This window comes from Hoplias malabaricus, chromosome 12 (genome assembly GCF_029633855.1).
Source record: "Hoplias malabaricus isolate fHopMal1 chromosome 12, fHopMal1.hap1, whole genome shotgun sequence".
NCBI lineage: Eukaryota > Metazoa > Chordata > Actinopteri > Characiformes > Erythrinidae > Hoplias > Hoplias malabaricus.
Genome location: NC_089811.1, coordinates 11465420 through 11487149, shown reverse-complemented (window position 1 = coordinate 11487149; position 21730 = coordinate 11465420). Strand labels below are relative to the sequence as shown.

At 43.1% G+C, this 21730-nt stretch overlaps 1 protein-coding gene across 3 annotated transcripts in view; it reads left to right on the top strand.

The window, feature by feature from the left end:
• The window catches only part of zeb2a (zinc finger E-box binding homeobox 2a), a 64046-nt gene that overhangs the window by 31401 nt on the left and 10915 nt on the right, over positions 1 to 21730 (top strand). For all 3 annotated transcript variants that reach the window (XM_066686530.1, XM_066686532.1, XM_066686531.1), the window contains 4 exons: positions 13914 to 14117; positions 18212 to 18280; positions 20230 to 20424; positions 21252 to 21466. In XM_066686530.1, coding sequence (XP_066542627.1) covers positions 13914 to 14117; positions 18212 to 18280; positions 20230 to 20424; positions 21252 to 21466 — 683 coding nt within the window. The remainder of the gene's footprint in view (positions 1 to 13913; positions 14118 to 18211; positions 18281 to 20229; positions 20425 to 21251; positions 21467 to 21730) is intronic.

Sequence of the window (21730 nt, the reverse complement as noted above, 5' to 3'; positions counted from 1 at the left end):
AGTGTTCCCAGCTCTTGTAAACCGTTTCAGCATGGCAAGTGTAAAATGTAGCCACATAATAGCATACAGAAACCAGAGCATCTTGCTAATTTGCAATGCTAGCTTTGCTAGCTTTGTCTTTGTTATGGTGTGGCATATACATAATAGACTGATAATGCACTTTTAACCCCAGCTCTATGACACAACATTTACTACTGTTCTTAAGTGTTTTTTTTTTTTTCTTCATCACCGTTAAAGCCCACTTCTTATGCACAACTTGAAAAGATTGGCTTAAAGTGGTCATCCTGAGTCCATCCTGCCTCCCCTCGTAGCTCACCAGCGTCACTTTTCTTACTAGTGTCAATCACTGGTAATTCTCTCACAAAACAAGTGTACAAAGCTTTTCTTCAGCCATCCAGGACTGGACCCAGGTCTTTCCTGCCTCAGTCCATGGGGTTCAGAGCTCCGAGGGCTGAGAGGGATTCAGGAAAAAGGAATAAGCTTTCTCTCGGCCGCTAACACGACCCTGGCGTGCTCCCTGAACGAGCCGAGGACGCAGGAAGTGGACGGAACAATAGCTTCCTTAATATTTACTGTTTCTTTTCTCTGAAACTGGCTCATAATAGCCTGAGCCAAGGGGACGCTCGTGGCTTCTCTTTAAATGGCCTGTGTGTGTGTGTGTGTGTGTGTGTGTGTGTGTGTGTGACCTGTTTTCATTACTGTATGGGACCAGATGTCACTGTATGAATAAGAAAAGAAGTCCTTTTCTTCTTGGTCTAGTTTTAAATACACAATATGTTCAATCATTTGTGAAAAGCCCTTGGAGCAATGGAACTGTGTTCTCTAGGACTGTAGTGATGGAGCTCCTACTAATATCTCTGGTATGAGCTGGAGTGAGCCAATATATATATATATATATAGTCTTCTGGATTTTTAAGAACCCATTGGACAAGAAGGTGGGCAGTGTGATGTCTCTGACTGGTAGCATTATGAGAGTACAAGTGTGTGTGTGTGTGTGTGTGTGTGTGCGCACCCCATCCTAAAGCTTAGCCATAAGCGCCTGAGCACCTTTTGATTACTGTAATCTACATTCTAATTATCCACTTGAGCTAATTAGCACCTTGCCTCACCCCAGGTGTGTTTCAGTAAACAGCAACACACTCCCTCACTTTCTCACTCTTTGATGTGCTCTTAATCCACCCCCCTTCCCCCTCCCCCTCCAGAGGGCCCGAGATTTCCTCCAGATGCTCCAATCCAAAAACGCCTGCTAATAATAACCCAGCTATTAATAAACAAAATACCTGGATGCAGATGTTCAGCATCTGTTTGCAGAGTCCTTGTGTTTTTTGGAATAAAACCTTCTGAAAAGGCCTTTTTGCATGCTCATAATGTTGGATTTTTTAATATAGGTATATTATTTTTATTTTTCTACTGATATGAATACATCTGTATACACATTTTATCCATAACATTAAAAAAACTCATAATGTTAGAAGAGTAATGGTGCTCTTTGTAGTTAATAACAGACAGTACTGCAATACAATACTTAGTTAGCCCCTGTTCCCCCTGTTCTTCAATGGTAAGGACCCACACAGGAACCCCACAGAGCAGGTAAGCTATTATTTAAAGGGTGGGTCATTCTCAGTACTACAGTGACACTGACATGGTGGTACTGGTGTGTTAGTGTGTGTTGTGTTGGAGATTTTAAAGCCCTCAGAGGCACTGCTGGACTTAGAATCGTCCACCAACCAAAAATATCCAGCCGACAGCATCCTGTGGACAGTGGACCAAAACACAACCTGAAGAGCTACTGGTTTCTGACCATTGAATACAGGGTGAAAGGGGGCTAACAAAGTGTGCAGAGCAACAAATGGACTCATGTCTCTACTTGTAAAACAACCAAATGAACCTGTATGGTCAGTGGAGATGATAAAATAGACAATGTGTATAGAACAGCTGAAGTCTTAACATGTCCACCCCTTGTGACCTTCTGCCTTCAAATGACTAAAAGTCTAAAGGCCCCAGAACGGAGCCTTGATGCACTCCACTATTTCAGCCCTGGAGATTTACAGGCAAAGGGCAGGGATTTGGGGTCAAAGGGGTGACAGGAAGAGACCATAAAGGCCAGGACATAGGCCTTCCCTTGTGTGCTACCTGGCAGGGATGCTATTCAGGTGACAATACTCCTGATGCAAGTGTGGGTGCATGTGCTTGTGTGTGTGTGTGTGTGTTTGTGAGGATGTGTGTGGGAGGGAATGCTGAACAGATGTGTTTTACTTCCTTATTAACATTACAAAGAGCTGCTCTGATTGAAGGGCCAGGACCAAGGGGGCTCTATTTCTCATCGGTGGGCTGTCCCCATTCACTCTCACACACACACACACACACACACACACATACACATACACACATATACACACTGACCTCTTTAAATGGCTCCCACCTACACTGCCAGCTGGCAACTGGTGGGGTTCTTGCCGTGCTGTCCGTTGTCCACACGTATTAGCCATTAGCCGGCTTTGAGCACCTACATCATACACCCGTAAACACTTTAGCGCGCGCACACACACACACACACACACACACACACACACACACACACAGAGTCTCATTAAAGAGTCAGGAGATTTGATTTCAGCTTTATAAAAAAATCTGCTGGGGTATTCTCCCAAAGTTTAATGCTACAAATTGGTCCACATCCTTTCAGACCCATTTCGTAGGGTTGTCCCTTCACAGACTAAGGATGGACAAATGCCTGTGGATGTTTCCCGGTCTGAATCAATAGTCGCTGAAGCTCTCAGTACTGTTGAACTGAGGGGAAGAGTTTTGGGTGTCTGTCAGGTCTTGCATGGCTGTTATGAGTCCCACGTTTTTAGTGTCTCTTTAAATAATTTCTAGAAGCTTGTATTTACGATAGAACGTCTTGAGTTTAATTGCCTCAAATGTCTTCTGGAAGAAGAACAACTGCTGCTTAACCTCTGTTTTGACTTAGAATTTGGAAAAGTACATGTATAAAAATATATTTCTCTGAAAACAGGAGGGAATATCAAGTCGGCGGATCGGCTTACAGATGCATATCCCTTTTAATAAATTCACGGCGCTAGTCAAATCCCCACTGTCTTTGCCCCTGCTGCAGAATACTGCGCTTACAATTGACTACAAAGTACTTAAGTCCCAAGTGTTGAAGTAATTCAGGTTTCGCCTGGCTCTCCATCGAATCAAAGAAACAGAGCTTACTATAATCTGCACTGGCAGCGCCGTATGTTATTGTACGTCCTAATTAATCTTACAGGAGGTGTAATGCGACCTCAGATTAGGTCTGCACCTCCAACAGATTAATTAATGCTTCTAATCAGCGGCAGCGAAATTAATTTTGCCCCGATTACACGCATTCAAATTTGCATGTGCTTAAAGCTGGTGCTTTTTCTTTCTCTCTCTCTCTCTATCTCTCTCTTTCCCTCACTCTCTCACTTTTCTCTCTCTCTCTCTTACCTTCCCTTACCCTATGACAGTAAATGTAGAAACACACACACACTAGGTAAAGGTATATACTCACACACAAACCCATGTGTATTTCTGCCTTGTCAGGACATAGAACATAGGGTCATAAACACACTCAAGGAAAGGTACATCATCTGCACAAGGTGGATACATCTGCACAAATGCTGTATTTATTGATATATTTATACACACACACACACACACACACCCTGGTCAGGAGTGTTATTGATGAGAATGTGGGAGTGATGGGGATTGGGATGAAGAGCTGTGCAGCAGATGTGCTGACAGTTGTTCAACCTCGTGCATGTTTTATATTGCTCCAGCTGATCCCCTGCCTGTGGAACACGAGGGAGAGTGTGTGTGTGTGTGTGTGTGTGCTGCAGTAGACAGTCTGTAGAGTAGGTCTTAATTGTGTTGTGAGCCACTTAAAGAAGAAATGTGGGTCATAGTAGTATTGAATTATATTCGTATATATAATAATAGTGATTTGTAATAATTGTATAATAATAATTTGTGCTTATATTTAGGAACATCATCTAAGAAATATATATATATATATCTGTGCCTTTTAACCAATTAGTATTACGCATTTACCAGTACCAAAGGATTTGTAGACAGGACCAAACAGGCCACGATGAACTGGCTGTGGTAGGTACTAACTTTACTTCCGCAGTAGCTGTTATATCTGCATTTGAATTCACTCGGAAAATACTGTGATGCCAATTTACAGCAATGCTGCCTTAAAACCAGCCCCCAGAGAACACACGGCGTACGTAGACCCACACAGACAGTCCGAGCCTTCACCCAGACAGTTAGGGCTTGGATGAACCTCTTCTTTTCCTTTTTTTTCAGTCTCTCCCTCGTTTTCTCTCTCTCTCTTTTTCTCTTCCTCTGTGCGTCAGCTATGGAGTTGGATATCTATAATTGAGGCACTCGCTGCCCAACCCAAAACCAGAGAACATCATTTTCCTCTCATCACACAGTCCAGAAAACACACACTCTCTCTCTCTCTCTCTCTCTCTCTCTCTCTCTCTGTGTGTGTGTGTGTTCATTATTGTCCATTGACCTACACATTATTTAGCATTTGAACAGTTGGGCACTGTGAATACTCGTATTATGTGTGTGCTTTGACATTGTAGTAATTAATGTTAAAAATGAGTGCTGTCTCTCTCCCTGTGTAAAGTTTTGGAGACTCAAGGAATTGAAAGTTTGTTACTTTTTGTTAAACACAGTTGAAAACACTGTGAAAACACAGTTGTAGCCAGATTTGATAGATACATCCACTTGTTTGTGTCTTCTTTTTCCCTAGTCGTAACTGAGGGGCTCGGCCTCTTTAAGCCCCTGCTTTCCAGTCAGGATGCATGGAGTGTTGTGGGTTGGGATGGAGGGATGGCTAGTGCCACTCCTTCACATGAATGTTTGATGAGCAACCTGTCCGCTGGACGTCCATTTAAAGCCTCCACTTTGAGACCCTGCCCTTAGCTTCGCCTGTAGCTCGACCAAACCGCTGCAGACGAGTGAGGAAACACAATTTCGGCAAGAGCCAAGTCGTTTCCTCTCAGCCGGCGTTTCTCACCTTCTTCTCGCTTTGCCCTTCTCCTTCTTGCTCCTCGACTTTTGAAAGAAAAGCAGTTTTTAAAGGTGTTTACGGCTGAGAAGACTTAATCAATAGCTTTGCCTAGACGACTCTCTGATTGTTTATTAGTTTATTGTTTGTTATTAGTTTAATTGGCTCAGATACTGTAACAAATGTATATCAGTAGGTAGCTATATTGGGACGTCTGCAACGATTTTGGCACCACCTCTTTTTGTAGAAATCTGACGTGAAAATAAGGACAAACACCTTCTTTAGAGAACACTGAGTGTTTATTTGTTGAGCATAATATATACTGAGGGGAAATTCTGGCCTGTGAAACAGTATTTAATATGTTTATTAATAAATTATTAATTTTCATATTTCCTAACTGATAAAACTCATACATGACTCACGTAGACGATGTCCAAAATGTGCTGCTTAACCCAGTGGGTGGGTTTCCACACAGAATTTGCATAGTCGATTACAATTTTCCATTAAATTAAAAAAAAATAATAATAAATAAGAAATAAAAAAGAGAGAGACCAGGATGATACATAAAAAAGGAACCCGGCTCATAGGAAAAATTTAAAAAGGGAAGGAACCTTTTTAGGTGAACAAGACACAGCATTTTTTATTTTTTGGTGAAGTGGGGAAAGAGGAAGGGGGTCTTGTCACTTCTTTTTTCTTTCGCGTCGGTGGGGGGAAACCTGGTGTTGTTTTGGTTGCGAAACTGTTTGAACAGCCAGTGACCGACGGGCCAATCACACGCTGAGAGCCACCGAGCATCTGCCGGGAGATTTGCATATTAATTGACCCATATTAACTCCACCCCCCCAGCATCACACACACACACACACACACACACACACACACACACCCTAATGAAAATAAAGGGGAAATATCAATAGGCCCATAATTCAAACTCTAGGGTTGTAGACGGTTATGACAGTAGCAGCTACTTTTGGAGTGTGTGTGTGTGTGTGTGTGTGTGTTTGTGTGTGTGTGTGTGAGTGTGTGTGTGTTTTCCTTGGATATATTTTCAGAGAGAGAGAGAGAGAGAGAGAGAGAGAGAGCCCTGAGTGACGTCGAGGTTGAGATAGAGCCTTGTTTCTTTATCTTCCTCACTGCAGCATATTGTGTTCTCGGCATATTCTCTGTATGTTTCTTGCCTTTTTCTGGTCCTCGGGCAAGCTAAGTTAGCCATTCTCTCTCTCTCTCTCTCTCTCTCTCTCTCTCTTGCTCCCTCTCTCTACACTACTTTAATATACTATATATTCTATTCCACAACGTTGTACTACACTATACTGTGTTGTACTATGCAGTATTCTACTCCCTTCTTCTCTATTTTACTACACAAAATTATATTATACTCTACTATACAGTACTGTTTTTACTCTAATAATCTATACACCACTGTACTATACTGTACAACCACTCTACTGTATTATACTGCAGTTACAACACTGTACTACACTATAATACACATTACCGTACACTATTTTCCTTTTTTTAGGTTTCAGTCATGTGATATTTTGCTGTGACTGCCATTTTGGGGACCTGCTTTCGTAGCACAGCATGAATGTAAACACATGTGATAGATGGATATATTTATCTCAGCCACAGAAGCCCATCGTCTCTTTGCATCAGGAAAGAAAAGGGATCAAAATGAGGAGAAAAAGATCATTCCCCTCTGTTAGCCAAATTAGCATTTTTTTCAAATGGAAAACTGTTACCACATAAATCTCCATTATGTTTCTCTGCTCTTGTGACTGAATCTGTGTTATTCATACACAGGTCATATACAACCTTCAGCAACTGTGTCTTTTCACTGGTGGAAGCCATGTATTCTTGTGTTGAACTGTTTTTCACCATGTTTACTGGGTAAATATCCAGTCAACCAGAACCGAGCTTCTGAGAGTGGAACAGATTCTTGGAGGATAACTGTCTGCTTCAATTGGCTTAATGTTTAATACAATAGTTCTCCTTTTCTAAAAATGTGAGATCATCAGTGAGTGATGTTTCCACACCACAGTGAAATTGAAGCTGAGTCTCAGATTTCACCCTACACCCTATGTAGTGCACAGTAGGTCATAAAAGTAATACCATCTGCACTAACAGAGTGTGTTGTATGTCAAATTGTAAATCCATTTGTATTTGACTATAAGCTTCAAGTTTCCTCATCAAAGTAGTGCACTACCAGAGTGTAGAGGTCTTACTCTTATTATCTGTGAAGTGCCCAATGTTGGGAGTATGGTGATATTTAGGACGCTGCCTGAGCTCCTCTCTACTGACTGACACAGTTGGAAGGAACAGGGCTCTGTTTACGAAGGTGATGCTAATAAATGTGTCGGGGTTCCTCGCATGTATTTCTTTAATGTTAATGTCTAAATAAGACTTTATTTTTAAAAAGAAACAATCAAAAACAGCAAAATAATTTCTACATGAAACATTTTGTTTAGTTTTGTGTTTGTGAATACATTATTATACTTTTCTGTAATTTATTACACTAATATAATATACGGTATTACATTATATATGTAATAAACAAAGCCCCCTCACTCAGTCTCTCTCTCTCACTCTCTCACACACACACACACACACACACACTGCGTGACTGGTAGAGGCCCAGAACAGTTGTCGAGAGAGAGAGGGGTAACATGTGCATGCGGTGGGGCACAGATGGTGGGTCTGCGAAGGGGAGGGAGGGGGAGAAAGGTGGGCCGTCTGGCGGCATGAGCCAACCTAGGAGCCCCCTCCCACCCTCTCTCTCTCTCTCTCTCTCTCTCTCTCTGTCCTTCCCTCTCTCTCATCCCTTTTCTTCCCTCAGCCTGTTGCATGGGGTCCAGTAGACAAATGGGACTTTAATTCAATTAGGAGCAGACTACTGTTGCCTCCTCACGGCAGGGAGACCCCATTTATGGACAGCACACATAGGTACACACACACACACACACGCACACACACAGATTTATTTATACACTTATACATTAGTTTCTTATAAATATCTCTTGGGAAATTAACTTTAAAATAAATTTTGAGTGGAAATTTAGTACATTTTTGAAACGTGCTAGCACATGTTGCTTATTATTATGAGCAAAATATTCAATTGAAAAGGTGCTACACAGGCTTCTCTGTATCCCACCCTGGTGCACTCGGGCTTGTCCAGGTTCACCGTAATGGTTCACGCATAGCTGATTTTGCACTGAAGGCCACAAGTAACACAAAAGCAGCCTATCTTTCTCTCTCTCTCTCTCTCTCTCTCTCTCTCTCTCTCTCTCTCTCTCTCTCTCCCTGGAGTCTTTCTGTGCCCCATCCACATCTTTGGCTGCTGACCTCTCTGGCTGCCGGCCTTTATACAAACACTGGGCCTCAGTCAAGTAGCCGTCAACGGATTTTAGAAGTATATAACTATAGCATTAGTGCAGACCTCTATAGTGAGTGAATTTTGCTAATTAAAGTGGTTCAAGCATCCACATCCTCCTTATAATGCACTAGCTATACAACAATATGCTCTAGAGCAATTGAACATGAGTTTGTGGCCACGATGTCCAGTGCCAAGTGTTGGTTGGAGGAGTATGAATCCCTCAAGGCCCAGTGTTAAAAAAGAAAAAAAACAATCACCATAGTTTGTGTTTTGCTAGTTATATTTTCACAACAAAATCCTCTGAATCCTCGATGATGAGTAGCATGTGAGGTTGGATAAAGAATAACAAAAGGCTTCTACAGTTTGGACATCTGGATGAAATTAGTATGGACACTTTGTATTATGTAGAAGTCTTTTAAGACTGTCCTCTGAAAGGCTTTTCTTGGTTCTTCTATGGCACCCATAGACATTTTCCACAAACAAGGAACTGTTTGGTGAGTTTCCAACAGATTCCTGAAGTAGGAAAGTTAGTTTCTAGTTTTTGAACAGACGATAGGTTTTTCAGCATGAACCGTGATGGTGTCTGTGGGCGTGTCGAGATAAAGAAGCTCCAGAAAGAGCACAGAGCCTCAAATGAAATGTTATACCACAGTGGAGCTTTGCAGAGTGTTATATTGTGTTTGATGTTGTGTAGGAAAATGCAGCACTTGTGTGTTTCCAGCACAACTTGAGGCATTTTCTCAGCTGTTTCCACTCTTCACAACTAAGCCGGACGTTAAGAACACGGTATCATTTACAGACGTGCATCAGAACTCGCTGTAAACAGTGGATACACCAAGGCTCTGTTCATTTATCTGGCACTGGCCCACAACACCCCCCCTGCTGATGATGTATAATTGGCTCCTGGTGGAAAGGTGCTGGGTCTTTCTGGTGGAAAAGGGGTAGAAGGGGCACCTTTAATTTGAAGAGGCAGTTTAGGCCATGCTGACTACCGCAGCTCAGTGGGTCTTACCTACACCACGATCAAATATCAACACATCAACACATGTCTACATGACGTCCACACGTATCTTCCCACATCATCACTCTCCTCTTCCTCCTTTAAACCACTGTGATTTATGTGGATCGTTTTCAGGCTGTAGCCGCTAGGCAGCGACCTCCTTTTGAATGCACCGCTGCCTCACCTAGTCGGCTCCCCTCCCCCCACTCCTTTCTCTCCCTCGCTCAGGTGATGCACAGGAGAGGGAGTGAGTGAGTGAGTGAGAGAGAGAGAGAGAGAGAGAGAAGTGAGAGCAGTTATTTTCCACTGCCTGCCCAGGCTGCTTTCATTGCCGTAGCGGACAAGGTTGAGACATACCTGCGGACGCTCGCTGTGCTTCCCTTTGCTTTGCTTCCAATTACCTGCGCTTGATCCTGCCCTGTTTCTGGGAAGACGTACCGACTCCCGCACCAAGTGCAATGGACACTGACAGCGGGAAGGCGGATAATGGCCGGGAGACTTGCGGACGGAGACGTGGCCAAGGCGCTGGAGGTGTAACCTGATCTTGGCTTCACAGACTGGCCACTGTCTTTTGGAGCTCAGGTAGCGAGGCAGCCTGGACGGTGTAAATGTTCTTTTTCTTGACGGAGTTTTGAGAGATCTGGCGTCCAAAGTGGAGAGGATGGGAAGCCGATAGACTACGATAGGTAGAGCTGACCTACCTGTCGATGAAGGGTAAATGACTTGGAAGGAGTATCATGTGAAAGGGCAATGGGCTTGAGCCCTTAGTCCAGTTCACACTGGACACAGACAAGGTATTTGGTTTAATTTGGTTTGGGGAAATAGTGGACTGATATGTTGTTAGGTTTTGGCAAGGATTGTTTATTATTGGTGTTGACCAATCGGCAGCTGAGCTATAATATTTTATAATATACACACACACACACACACACAGGACTAGGGTGAGGTCCCTTCTCCGAAGACAGATAACAAGACCATAGGTGGGGTTTTAACGCTCAGAATGCAAGACAACAGGCTTGAGAGAGGGAGGGGTTATAGACAGAGAGAGCGAGTGAGGAAGGAGGAGAGCAAAAGAGAGAGAGAGAGATAGCGGTGGCCTCTTTGTCTCTGGGGGTGAGCACAATGGGCCGTTCACTGCAGACATTACGAGGCAGGACAGCTGGCTGAGTAGCAGGGTGGGCGTGTGGGCCAATAGGATTCCAGAAGGGGCGGAGCCTCACCGAGTGGCTGCATTTGATGGGCATGTCCAAGTCAGTAGCCCACACTAGAGGAGCTGAGGCAAAAGACGGTGTGAGACGAGTTGTGGCGAGTCAGGGCATGTGTTGAAGCATTCTTTTTTTTTTTTTTTTACAATGCACACACTTGCAAAAACTGGTGCTGCAGTCACATCTGCGCTACCCTGGGCGGCCTGTGTGACCTCTGAGGAAAACAGCGTGATGGTGTGTAGAGGTGGAAAAAAAATATTTTTCTGTTTTTTTCTCCACCTCCCGCCACATGATATTCCTCAAACCTGAACGTATTCCTGTTTCTGTTTGCGGCGTCTGATCATGAGGAAACGAAAGCGTTTCAGCCACAGAGGCAGTCTCTCTCTCTCTCTCTCTCTCTCTCTCTCTCTCTCTCTCTCTCTCTCTCTAATGCTGAAAGAGATAACCGCTCTTAAAAAGCCTTCACGGCGTATAATTTGGAACTCTGTATCCAGCTCGGAATTTTCCTGACAGCAAAAAAAGAAAGACCTTGGCCTGAGGAAAGAGGAGGAAGTAAAAGGAAGAGGTAGATGGCTCTTTGTGTGGGCATGTGTGATGCTTCCTCTTCAAGTCCAACAGCTTAGTGGCAGCAGCCTATTATTAATATTCAACTGCCTGACCTCTGCATTCATTCTCTTCATTCTCTTCATCCTAGTGCTGCCCCTTTCTTTCTTTGCTTCTTTCTCTATTCTTTCCTCTTTTTTTCTCTTCCAGTCGTTCCCACCATTCCTCTGAGGTTTCCCCTCCAAGGGACGATATATACACTATGTCCTATATGGTCCCAGTTTATATGAAGTGTCTCTAATAACCGTGTATTTACACATTAACAGCACATGTAATAACTGTGTTACAGCTGGTGATGTGTTTCTATTTTGTCATCTTCCATTTATACTTGAGTAATTATAGGTAATTACATTGTAACTATTAGGATCCATTCATGTAATTACATGTTTGTGATGCCATCATTCTTCACAGCAGTCTACAACAAAGCCTTCTTAGAAGAGGGAAGGTGTTGATGTTGCAAAAGCAGACAAGCTCACTATTAATAGGCTTCTCTGGCCGAGCAGGTGTCCAGAAACTTTTGGCCGAGAGTAGCAGAGAGAGAGAGAGAGAGAGAGAGAGAGAGAGAGAGAGAGAGAGAGAGAGAGAGAGAGAGATAAAGTTGCAATACATCCAAGGTATATCCAGACCACACAAAGAGCTGCTTATGTCTTATTTTCCACCACTCCCTTAATGTTTTTCTCTCTCTCTCTCTCTCTCTCTCTCTCTCTCTCCTTCTCACTTTCATTGCAAAAGGAGGGGACGGGACTTCTTCTCACCCCCCTCTTCTCAAGTCGCCCCTAAATAATCCCACCGGTCACACCTCTTAGTAAGAAATCTTTTTGTCCCACGCCCCTCGGCCCCCCGCACCTCCTATTTCCCTCCGCAACCCCCTCCACCATTCCACCTCTCCCTCACTCTTTTGGTATTCAGCCAGCGGCCGCAGCGTATTTGCACCCATCCCTCCATCCCTCCATCCCCTGGACCCTGGGACGGTTCCCCTTTTAATTTGCACCTGTTGCGCAGTTGTCCCTGGCTCTGGCAAATGCGGTCCCCTCGCCCATCAGACAAAGATCATATTATGATCGGCTACGTGCCGCCTAATCTCCCCCCTCCCCTTCTCAGGCGAGCAGGGGGCGGGGGTCTTTAACCCCGCCTGGGAATCTGCGAGGGAAGAAAAAACGGAATGAAAATACACCCACGTTGTGGGTATTTAGTTAATTAAGGGGGTTAAGCCCTTTAACCACAGGCTTATTTTTACGTTATTTATATTTTGGCCAAAGGTTGGTGGCTCATTTTCACATTTCTTCTTATGGTATTGAAACATAGTTTGTTTTGCTTGTATTTTTGCTGCTGCAGCAGCTTCAGACTAGATACAGGTACATGGCACTTCATGGCATTCAGCTATATAGTGGAACAGACGTTGGATCACAACGTCATCATTTTTGAGAGATTTGGGCGGGTGGGGGGGCATTAGAGGGTTTATACCCTTATAGCCCATCCTTGGCCTTGAGCATGCATAGCTGAATTTGGCCAGAGTTTAAATATGTGATGTGCTTATGAGGTAGAAAGCTGTGAATCCATCTTAAGAGGTTGATTAGTGGTCTGTAAGTCATTTATAGTAGCCCAATGTTCTGTTAATTAAACCTGGTCAAGAAACTAATATTTATGTTATGCATTTATGGAAGTAAAGTCCTTTCAAGGTCTCAAGATTAAATCAGTAAAGCCAGTCTGGAACTCATTCTAAACCGAAAAGGAAAAAGTTCAGTCTAACCAAACAATCTCCCCAGAGTTCAGAATCCAAAGGGGGTGAGGTGCGATGATTCAAATGAGCCTGACGTCATGGGAACGGGAGAGCAGCGTTCGGGTTCATTTGGAGTTCTCCTCAGGCCCTAATGCAGCGGTCTATCGCCAGCTCAACCTTATCTGCCCCTTATCTGCCGGGCAAGCATCCAGAGGGAGTGGGAAGTAGCTGGAATGGTGCGATGTGAACCTAATTGCCCATGTTGGGCTTGTCCTTGCTCGCCTCTGTCGCAAAAACAACAAACTCTCCTCCTACAAAGGCACATTTTCCCAGATTTTGGCTTTAAAAAACAGGGGATCAAAAGGTTCCCTCATGTTTACCATAACCCTGGGGTCACAGTTAAATATCACACCACATAACTGACTGATTAATCTTAGGATTTACAGCAAATAATTGATAGTAGATGAAAAATGATCTCAAGTATGGAGTTTAAGGGGTTAAATAAATATGGATGCCACACTGTTGTCATGATGTGGATTTTTCACTGGAAGTGCAAATACACAGCTTGAAAGGCATGTGGGATTTTGGAGTTTAGAGATGGAAGAAATGTCCTCAGGGACAAAAAAAGACAACAGGAGGTGTTCGAGTCTCAGACTTGAAAATTTGATGGACTGGCGTTTGTTTGGAAATGTATAGTTACAATTTCGATATATTATTAAATATGTTGATTTATTTATAGGTGCTCAAACTTTTGCACTGTATGTATATCTGTATGTTGCTTGCTTATCTAAAACCCCTCAGCCACCATATAAGCCTCATATTGTCGAGTCATACCTATGTAAACCAGCACATCACTGTGGCAGCGTTCCACACAAGTCCGAGCTGTGAAAATGCCATGTGGATGAAAATGACTGGTTGTTGATGGTGATAATAACGGTCTGTTATTTCTCTTTCTCTTTCTGCAGTGTTGAGTTATGAGAGTGTGGTGGAGGCTGGTTCTGGCTCCGAGGATGAAGACAGGCTGCTGGGTTCCGAGGGGGAGGGCAGTCCGCTGGGGGTCCCCAGCCTGGAGGCCTCGCCCCGAGTGGCCCATGCTCTGCTGTCCTGCCGCGGAGACGAAGAAGCTGAAAGCAGGGACATCTGGCGCCATGGTGACCTCAACGGCACAGGTGAGGAATGGTGTCCATGTATAGCAGGATTAGCAAGCTTAAGACGTCTTTATCATATTATAATTCATATGTAGAGTTTTGCCTAAAAGCGTAGTAGATGACACCTTTAAGGATAGTATGTCCGCTACATGTCCAAGTGTTGGGGAACCCTCAACTACACAAATGTGGGATTTGAACTGCCTTTGCGTTATGAACCGGGGGCTCTATCAATTGGGCAAACTTGGTTGGTATCCCATTTCTTGCAAATTCTGCAGGGTGTAAGTTGCTCCCTTGCTGAAGGACAAGGCTGCCCAGTTCCTCCTGGTAGGAGTTAACTTCATCCTGTCAGCTTTCAGAGTTCCTCTGAGTCCAAGGGGCTGGATCTTTGTTAACACGAGCAGACAAGTGGTCCCGCATGAGAGTGTATATAATTCAATCGTCAGCTTTAACTTTATCTTTAATTTGAACTTGGAAAATCTTGGAAAAACTACTCAAGCCTGCCAGCTAGCTCCTGTCGAGCCAAACCCAGTGAAATCTGGTAGATTGACTGCAGTGCTGAAGCTAAAATATACGCCAGATGTCACACAGCTATGAGTTGTAGGAAATGGGCGCGATGTCTTACGGTGCAATGGAACTCATGTCTTACCCACAGGGCCAAGTTGGTTACACATAACCTCAAAGGCATCATTTTAGCCGCCCATCCCTTCTTTTCCTGGCTCACTCTTTCACTCTTTCACTCTTTCCCCTTTGCAAAAGCGATCAACTTAAATGACAAGGCCAGAGCCAGCGAGGCTCCAAAGACAAATTCTTTTAATTAGGATCTGAGAGACATTATGTAGCGTGGGGCTGCCTGGCCAAGGCCTCATTAAGGGCCTTAAATGAAATTTTTAGCATTATGATAGCCATTTGCATGCATAATGGCCTCCTCAATATTCCGGGTCTTGCTGACAGTTATGGAGTGGAGGGTGAGCTCAAGTGGCTCTCCCGTAATTCGTTGTACTTTTCCTTAAACGTCTGATCCCCAGCGATCCGTCTCGGCTAATGGCTTAGTGTCACGTTCCTACATTCACGTTTATGGCATTTATCCAAAGCTTATGGTTTTTAATCATGATACAGATGTAGGAGTCTTGCCCAAGGACATTTATTGATGAAGGGTGGTGTAGCATTCCTGTCTAACCTGGGAGTCAAACCCTACCCTGCAGTGTGGAGGGTGATGATAGTACCCAGTAACCTACACCATTCACAACACAGCAAAGCCCTAAAACAAAATACTGTTGAGGTTGTAGAGTCGGGCTGTGTTTAGCCCAATTCTGTGAAAATGGATGCCAGACTCACCCACATCCCAATTAGCAGCACAATACAACAACATCCCTGCGATGAAACCAGTTCTCACAGCTAATTTGTTTTGTGCAAAACAGTCAGGTGCATGAAATGGAGCCAAAAAAATATGTATATATATAGCCTATAGGCTGTATTTTTAGATGTTAATTAAGTACTTGAGCATCAGAATCATTCGGCTTGCCTCAGTAAATGTGGCTAAATGTGACACATCAGATTGTTGAGTGAATCATCACAGACAGCTATACCCTAGAACTTCCTCTTTCTCAAGGTATGCTTGCCAGTAAACATTGACTTAGCACTTCATATAGGCCAAACAGCATAGTAGCAGATAGACTAGCTTGTGCTGGTAAGGCTAATGCATTTGTCCAACATTTATTTGGTATTTGTTGGTAGCCACGTTGCTGCATTAATAGCCTGTCCTCTTCTAGGAAGGCTGTAGGTTAGGTGCTGGCACATTTTTGTGAGGATTTGATTGCCTTCAGCCATGCTAAAAATAAGTTAGCTCAGATGCTAATGTTGAAAAGTTAGTTCCATTCCAAATAAGTTAGTTAGTTAGTTAGTTGGGTCCACCTGAGGGTCTTTATACCACTCTAGCCAACTGTGGAATGCTCTAAATGTGTTCTATAACATTGCTTTCTATTGACAGTGATTTTTTAAGGAGAGGCTAACAGTGTTATTGTGCTAGCTGTTATTTGCTTAGTGTAAAAAATATGTAGCTAGTTTTAAAACTAAACTAGCGAGCTGAACGATTATATTGTAATGATACTAAGTTTATCACCACAACATCAAACTATCTATTTTCACCACATCAGAAGGGTGTTAAGCTACAGTGCTCCAAATCACAAGGCTACTGCGCTAAAACATGAACTGCAACCACTCCAAGCAGAACTGAGCTGCCAATAATGCAACCATTTTGTCTCTCGAGGAAACTGTCTAGCAGGGCTTGTTGGTATCATTTTACCTCAGCTTTGACAGTAACTGCAGGGCAGTTTACCTCCCACACATGAGGCCAGGCCGTTCCTGTGACCCTCAAATATCCTCACTCTGGCTAATCGCTGGCGTAGCACCTCATGGGAGAGCACAGCACTCCACTGGAGTGAGCTCCGGGGGGATATCCGCGCAGACTCCAGGCCTTGAACATTTATCTGTCCTCCGCAGAAGGAAAACATCTCATTCACAGGGGCTTCGCAAAGGCGAGACCCCAATTAGCAAATGACTTGTTTGTTCCCAACTTTAAAAAGTGGAAGTATTCTAAGCCGACTAGAGAATTTTTTAACTTCTTAAAATATCCCCCTCTCTCTCTCTCTTTCTCTCTCTTGGTTTTCTCTCTTTTCTCTATTTCTCTCTCTCTCTCTCTCACTCTCTCTCTCGGTTTTCTCTTTTCTCTATTTCTTTACCTCTTTCTCAATCTCGCCGTTCTCTGTTTCTCTTTTGGAGGTGCAATTTGAAAAGATATTTTTCTTTTTTCAAATCAGAGGAGAGAAGTGAGAAAGGAGAAAGAGTGCTTGAGAGAGAGAGAGAGAGGGACTTCAAAAAAGCTCTCAGTTGTCATGAGCAGATAATGAGGAAGGAAGTGGCTAGCAGTTCAGAAATTAAACAGCGCTAATGCTGGGGAGGTGTGTGTGTGTCTCTCTTTCTGTGAGTGTGTGTGTGTGAGGAATACTGACTAGTTTTCCTCTCCGCTTGTGGCCGAGGTGCTGTATATCCTCCTTTTCGAGGGGGAAGCTTATGATACTTGTGACTGCCGGTAAGAGGTCACATGAGCAGGCCCAAACACAATGGCATCACTATTAGAGCAGCGTCCCCTCAGACCCCACTCCAGTCCTCACCCAAATACCTCCATTTCTGAAGCTCTGATTACGGAGAAGGGCTGCGGATGGTTCACTCTTAATCATTCTCTGGAAAAAAAGCAATGTGAAAGTCTTTCAACTTTAACAACCAAGAGCAGGAAGTGGGTACCACCTTAAAAATAAAGAACCTTTAGAAGACACTAGAAAAGGTTTGAGAATCACTAAATGAACATGACGACATACATCTCTGTATATGTGAATGTATGACGAAGCTGACTGATGGGAAATGTAAGATCAGTTTCTGGCAAGGTCTGAGCTTAAACACTGCTGATCAATTGGGGCTCACTATTTAGCAAACAAAGGGTTAATGTAGCCCATTTCAAAACATGCCAACTGGTGTGTACTTCACAGCTCAGTTGCCTTTATTTGTAATAATAACAATAATAAATATACTACTATTAAGAAATAAACATGTAATCTCCATTTTTATGGATTGATGATGAATGGACCAATAGAATTGTCCCGAATTGACCAATGAGTTCAATTGAATGTTAAGAAGGTTCCTCCCTTCTCCTGTAGAGTTACCATTTTGAAGATTGCATGATTTTGGTTGGACAGCTTCAATATGCGTGCACTAGCTCAGTGCATCCAACAACAAACGCAGCACCGAAATTATTTTATACAGTGCTCAAGCCAAAATGTCAACATATCAGTTTGCTGTTTCTAGTTTGTTCAACAAGTTCACACACTTATATTACAAGCAGTAATTGTTTTTTATTGATTGCCACCACACAAAAAAACATTGCGAGACATAACGGAGCCTGGAAGGTTGACGTTAGCACTTGATTTACGCTATGTGGTCTGTCCTCCTTTCTTTTTTGGATGCTCGAGTTTGTGGTTTCCTTTAAGCCCAGCATTCTCTAATATTCTCTCTCTCTCTCTCTCTCTCTCTCTCTCTCTCTCTCTCTCCCTCTCTCTTTCCAGAGGAGAGGAAGGATGAATACAATCCTCTGAGCCCTGATGTCTCTCTCCATGGAGTTGGAAATGGTACAGGTGAGCCCACGTCTTCACGCTGTGTGTGTGTGTGTGTGTGTATGTTTCTCACTCCATGGGTTCTCCTTGGTGGCCACCAGCTATTTTTAATCCTCCCAGAGCGGTGGGTTTACACTCTGTGCCAAGTTCCCTGTTAACCTTATTACGGTTTTGCGCATTAGACACATCATTTGCAGAACCGCTTTTCATCTGTCGTTATTATTATTATTATTTTTATATATTATTATTATTTTTTAAGGGAATTGAAATGAAAAAACACAGGATGCCCCCACTTTGGGAAATGAGAACCCAGGATTTATATTTATTTATTTATATATCTGAATCATCGATGGGATCCATTTATTGGTTATGGATCCAAATGTGGGCTGGCCAGGTGGTCACAGACTTGTGACATTTGCCCATGTGTGCTGGAGTCTGTGTGCGTGGGTGAGACAAACACAAATGCAAAGACACACACAATCTTGTATCTGTGTATTGTGGGGACATTACATAGATTCGATTCATTTTTGGAGACTTGCTGTTAACGTTTCAATAATTACTACTAGCGTTAACCTAAACATAGCCCTAATCCTGACCTTAACCCAAGCTTAAAACACGACTTCACCTTAAAATATAACCAGCTGGTGGTCCCCTCAAATTAGACAGGTCCCCACAGTGTGTGAGTAAATGAGAAGTCCCCAAAATGAGATATATCCTTGATACATGTACACACACAGGTACACACACACACACAGTTCTATACATGTTAAGACTTTTCATAAACGCTGCATCTAAACCTAACCCTAACCTTAACCTCAGCAACCAAAAGTCAAATTCTGAAACTTTAATTTTTGGAATAAAAAATTACTCAAAAAAACATTAGTTTGGAAAACGTTGTCCTGAAAAGTGAGTGTGTTTTCTGGGCTTTGGTCCTGGCATTTCACATAAACCAACACAGACTCGCACACACACAAGCATGCGAGATAATCCAAGCCTCACGCGTGTCAGGAGGAGATGGAAAGTAAACATTTGTAAGTTGAGCGAGAGTGCAGTGCAAATCACATTTTCCCGCCAAATCGAGTTTGTGGCCAAATCGGATTTGTTCTGTCCATGTACTTCTCCAATTGGTTTACAATGAGACAATAAAAATTTCATTTGCTTTTTCTTAGGCCACAGTGTTGTGGTTCACCGTTTCAGAGCTGTCAAAAGACAAACACCTTGTGTCTTCAAAAAAAATGTAGCTTCTTAAATTTGAATAGGTGTTAATGAAGAAATACTTTATTCCAAATGATTTTGGACCCATTCTATTGGGCGAAACTTAAGCACAATGTAAATAACACCAGCTTTGGTCAAACTACAACATGTTTGAAGGTTAGCAGTTATATAGTTTAATGTGTTTTATACGTACAGTTATTAAAAATCCTATTAACCAAGGATCTCTATACCCTTTTAGACACAATGCAGTTCTTGTCCTGTATCTTTCAACTGGAATCGGCACAACATCTTAGTGTTTATCGTAAAACCTCCTTCTGCACAATTACACATAACGCATGGGTCATTATTAGATTTGGGTCTGAATTTAAGAATACGATGGGCCATGCAAAGTGAGATCGGTTACCCCAGCGAGCCTAATTGACGCATAAACCAATTATCCACAATGTTGCAAATGTATAAAGCCCTTTCCAACATGCAAGAGGACGCTCAAAGAGTGGCTGGACCATCGCACTGGCTCCTATTCGTCTTTGAAGTGGCCATTACACTGTAACTTAAATAAATACTTCCACCTTTAAAGGCTTCCTAATGGTCCATCCACTACTCCATCACATTTAGAGCGGTTGACATTCTGATGTCCAGATGGGGCTTTTTTTTTTTTTTTTTTTTTCTTCTTCAGTGACATGGAACATAAACTGATGGCTCTGCTTCTGCTTCTCTCTCTTTTTTGTTTCTTTTTCCTCACTTCTCATGTGCAGTTAAGGGTATCGATGCCACTTCTGAGCTGGAGAGCTTCTTTGGGAAAAGGAAGCTTGAAGAAAGTGAGGGTCATCCAGCCAGCATCGTTGAGTACCTGCAACGTGGGGACACGGCTATAATCTACCCAGAAGACCCAGAGGAGGGCACAAGGCTGGGCACTCCAGAGGCCAATGGGCAGGAGGACAATGATAATGGTAAGGGACTTGTACTGAGATCTTTTGAGTTTTGAGAGTTGTTAAAAGGAGACATTACCTGATGTTTTAATTATTTTCGTAGTTATATTTGAATGAAATGACCTGTAAAATGATCAAGAATTTAACTAATTCAATTGATTAAAAGACTTAAAATATTACTTGTCCAATTTTCAGTTAAAGTAACACTAGTTAAGATCAGGTATTTTTGCTCCTGGGCTCCCCCTACAACTGCAGAGTGTAATTCACTTTACAGCACTTTCCTGAAATCGAAGGAGGTAATTATTTTCCTCCCAGGCTCCAAAAGCCATATAGTGCAGTTTCTGCAGTGCTGAGCCCAGAGTAGCAAGGACAGAGGTCCTATTCTCCTTATTACAGGTCAGTGAAGCATCCCAATGATTTTGAATCTGTTATTTTCATGGTAGAAATACTACGTAGTGTTAATTTTATTACCCACAAATATATTTCCACCACAATTTTGTACAAATACCTTGTAAAAATAACTACGTGACCCAGTTTGTACCCAAGAAACAACTCAAACGAGACCTAGTACAGTACCCAGTGTCACCCATTCATGCTGAGGATTTATATTATGAGACGTGCTCTGTTTTGAGGACCTCGGCTTCTTCTCGGTTGATTATGCATCAGACTTGCTGCTTCCCTCCGGTTCCGAGATGATTTCACTTAACTCATAACGCAAAATCCCGCTCCCAAAACGACGACCTGCATCTAAACCTGGCGCCCATGTGTCCCACATTTGCTGATCTTGCTGACCTCTCCCCTCCTTCTTCCCTCTTCCCTCTTTGGCCCTTCCTCTCGCTTTTGTCCAGATCTGGCACTGAGGACACCAGATGACTTTGCCCAACTGTTGACCTGCCCCTACTGTGACCGGGGGTACAAGCGGCTGACCTCCCTCAAGGAACACATCAAGTACCGGCACGAGAAGAACGAGGAGAGCTTCCCCTGCCCGCTCTGCAGTGACACCTTCGCTTACCGCACGCAGCTGGAACGTCATATGGCAACCCACAAGCCGGCCAGAGACCAGGTGAGCCCAGATTTCTGACCTGGCCCCACATCTTCCGCTCAGTATGCGATAATGTGGTTTGTGCCTATCAGTTGATTTCATAGCACATTTTTAACCTGTAGAAAACATAGAAAGTATTTTAGATTTCATATTTTCATATGATGCTTTTTTGTCAATTTATGGTAACTGTGGTGTAGTATTGAAAGTAAGTATTAATAATATGCACCAACTTTAAATTGTCTAAACTTTTTCCTGAGGGAACTCATAACAAACGCAGTGACAGTT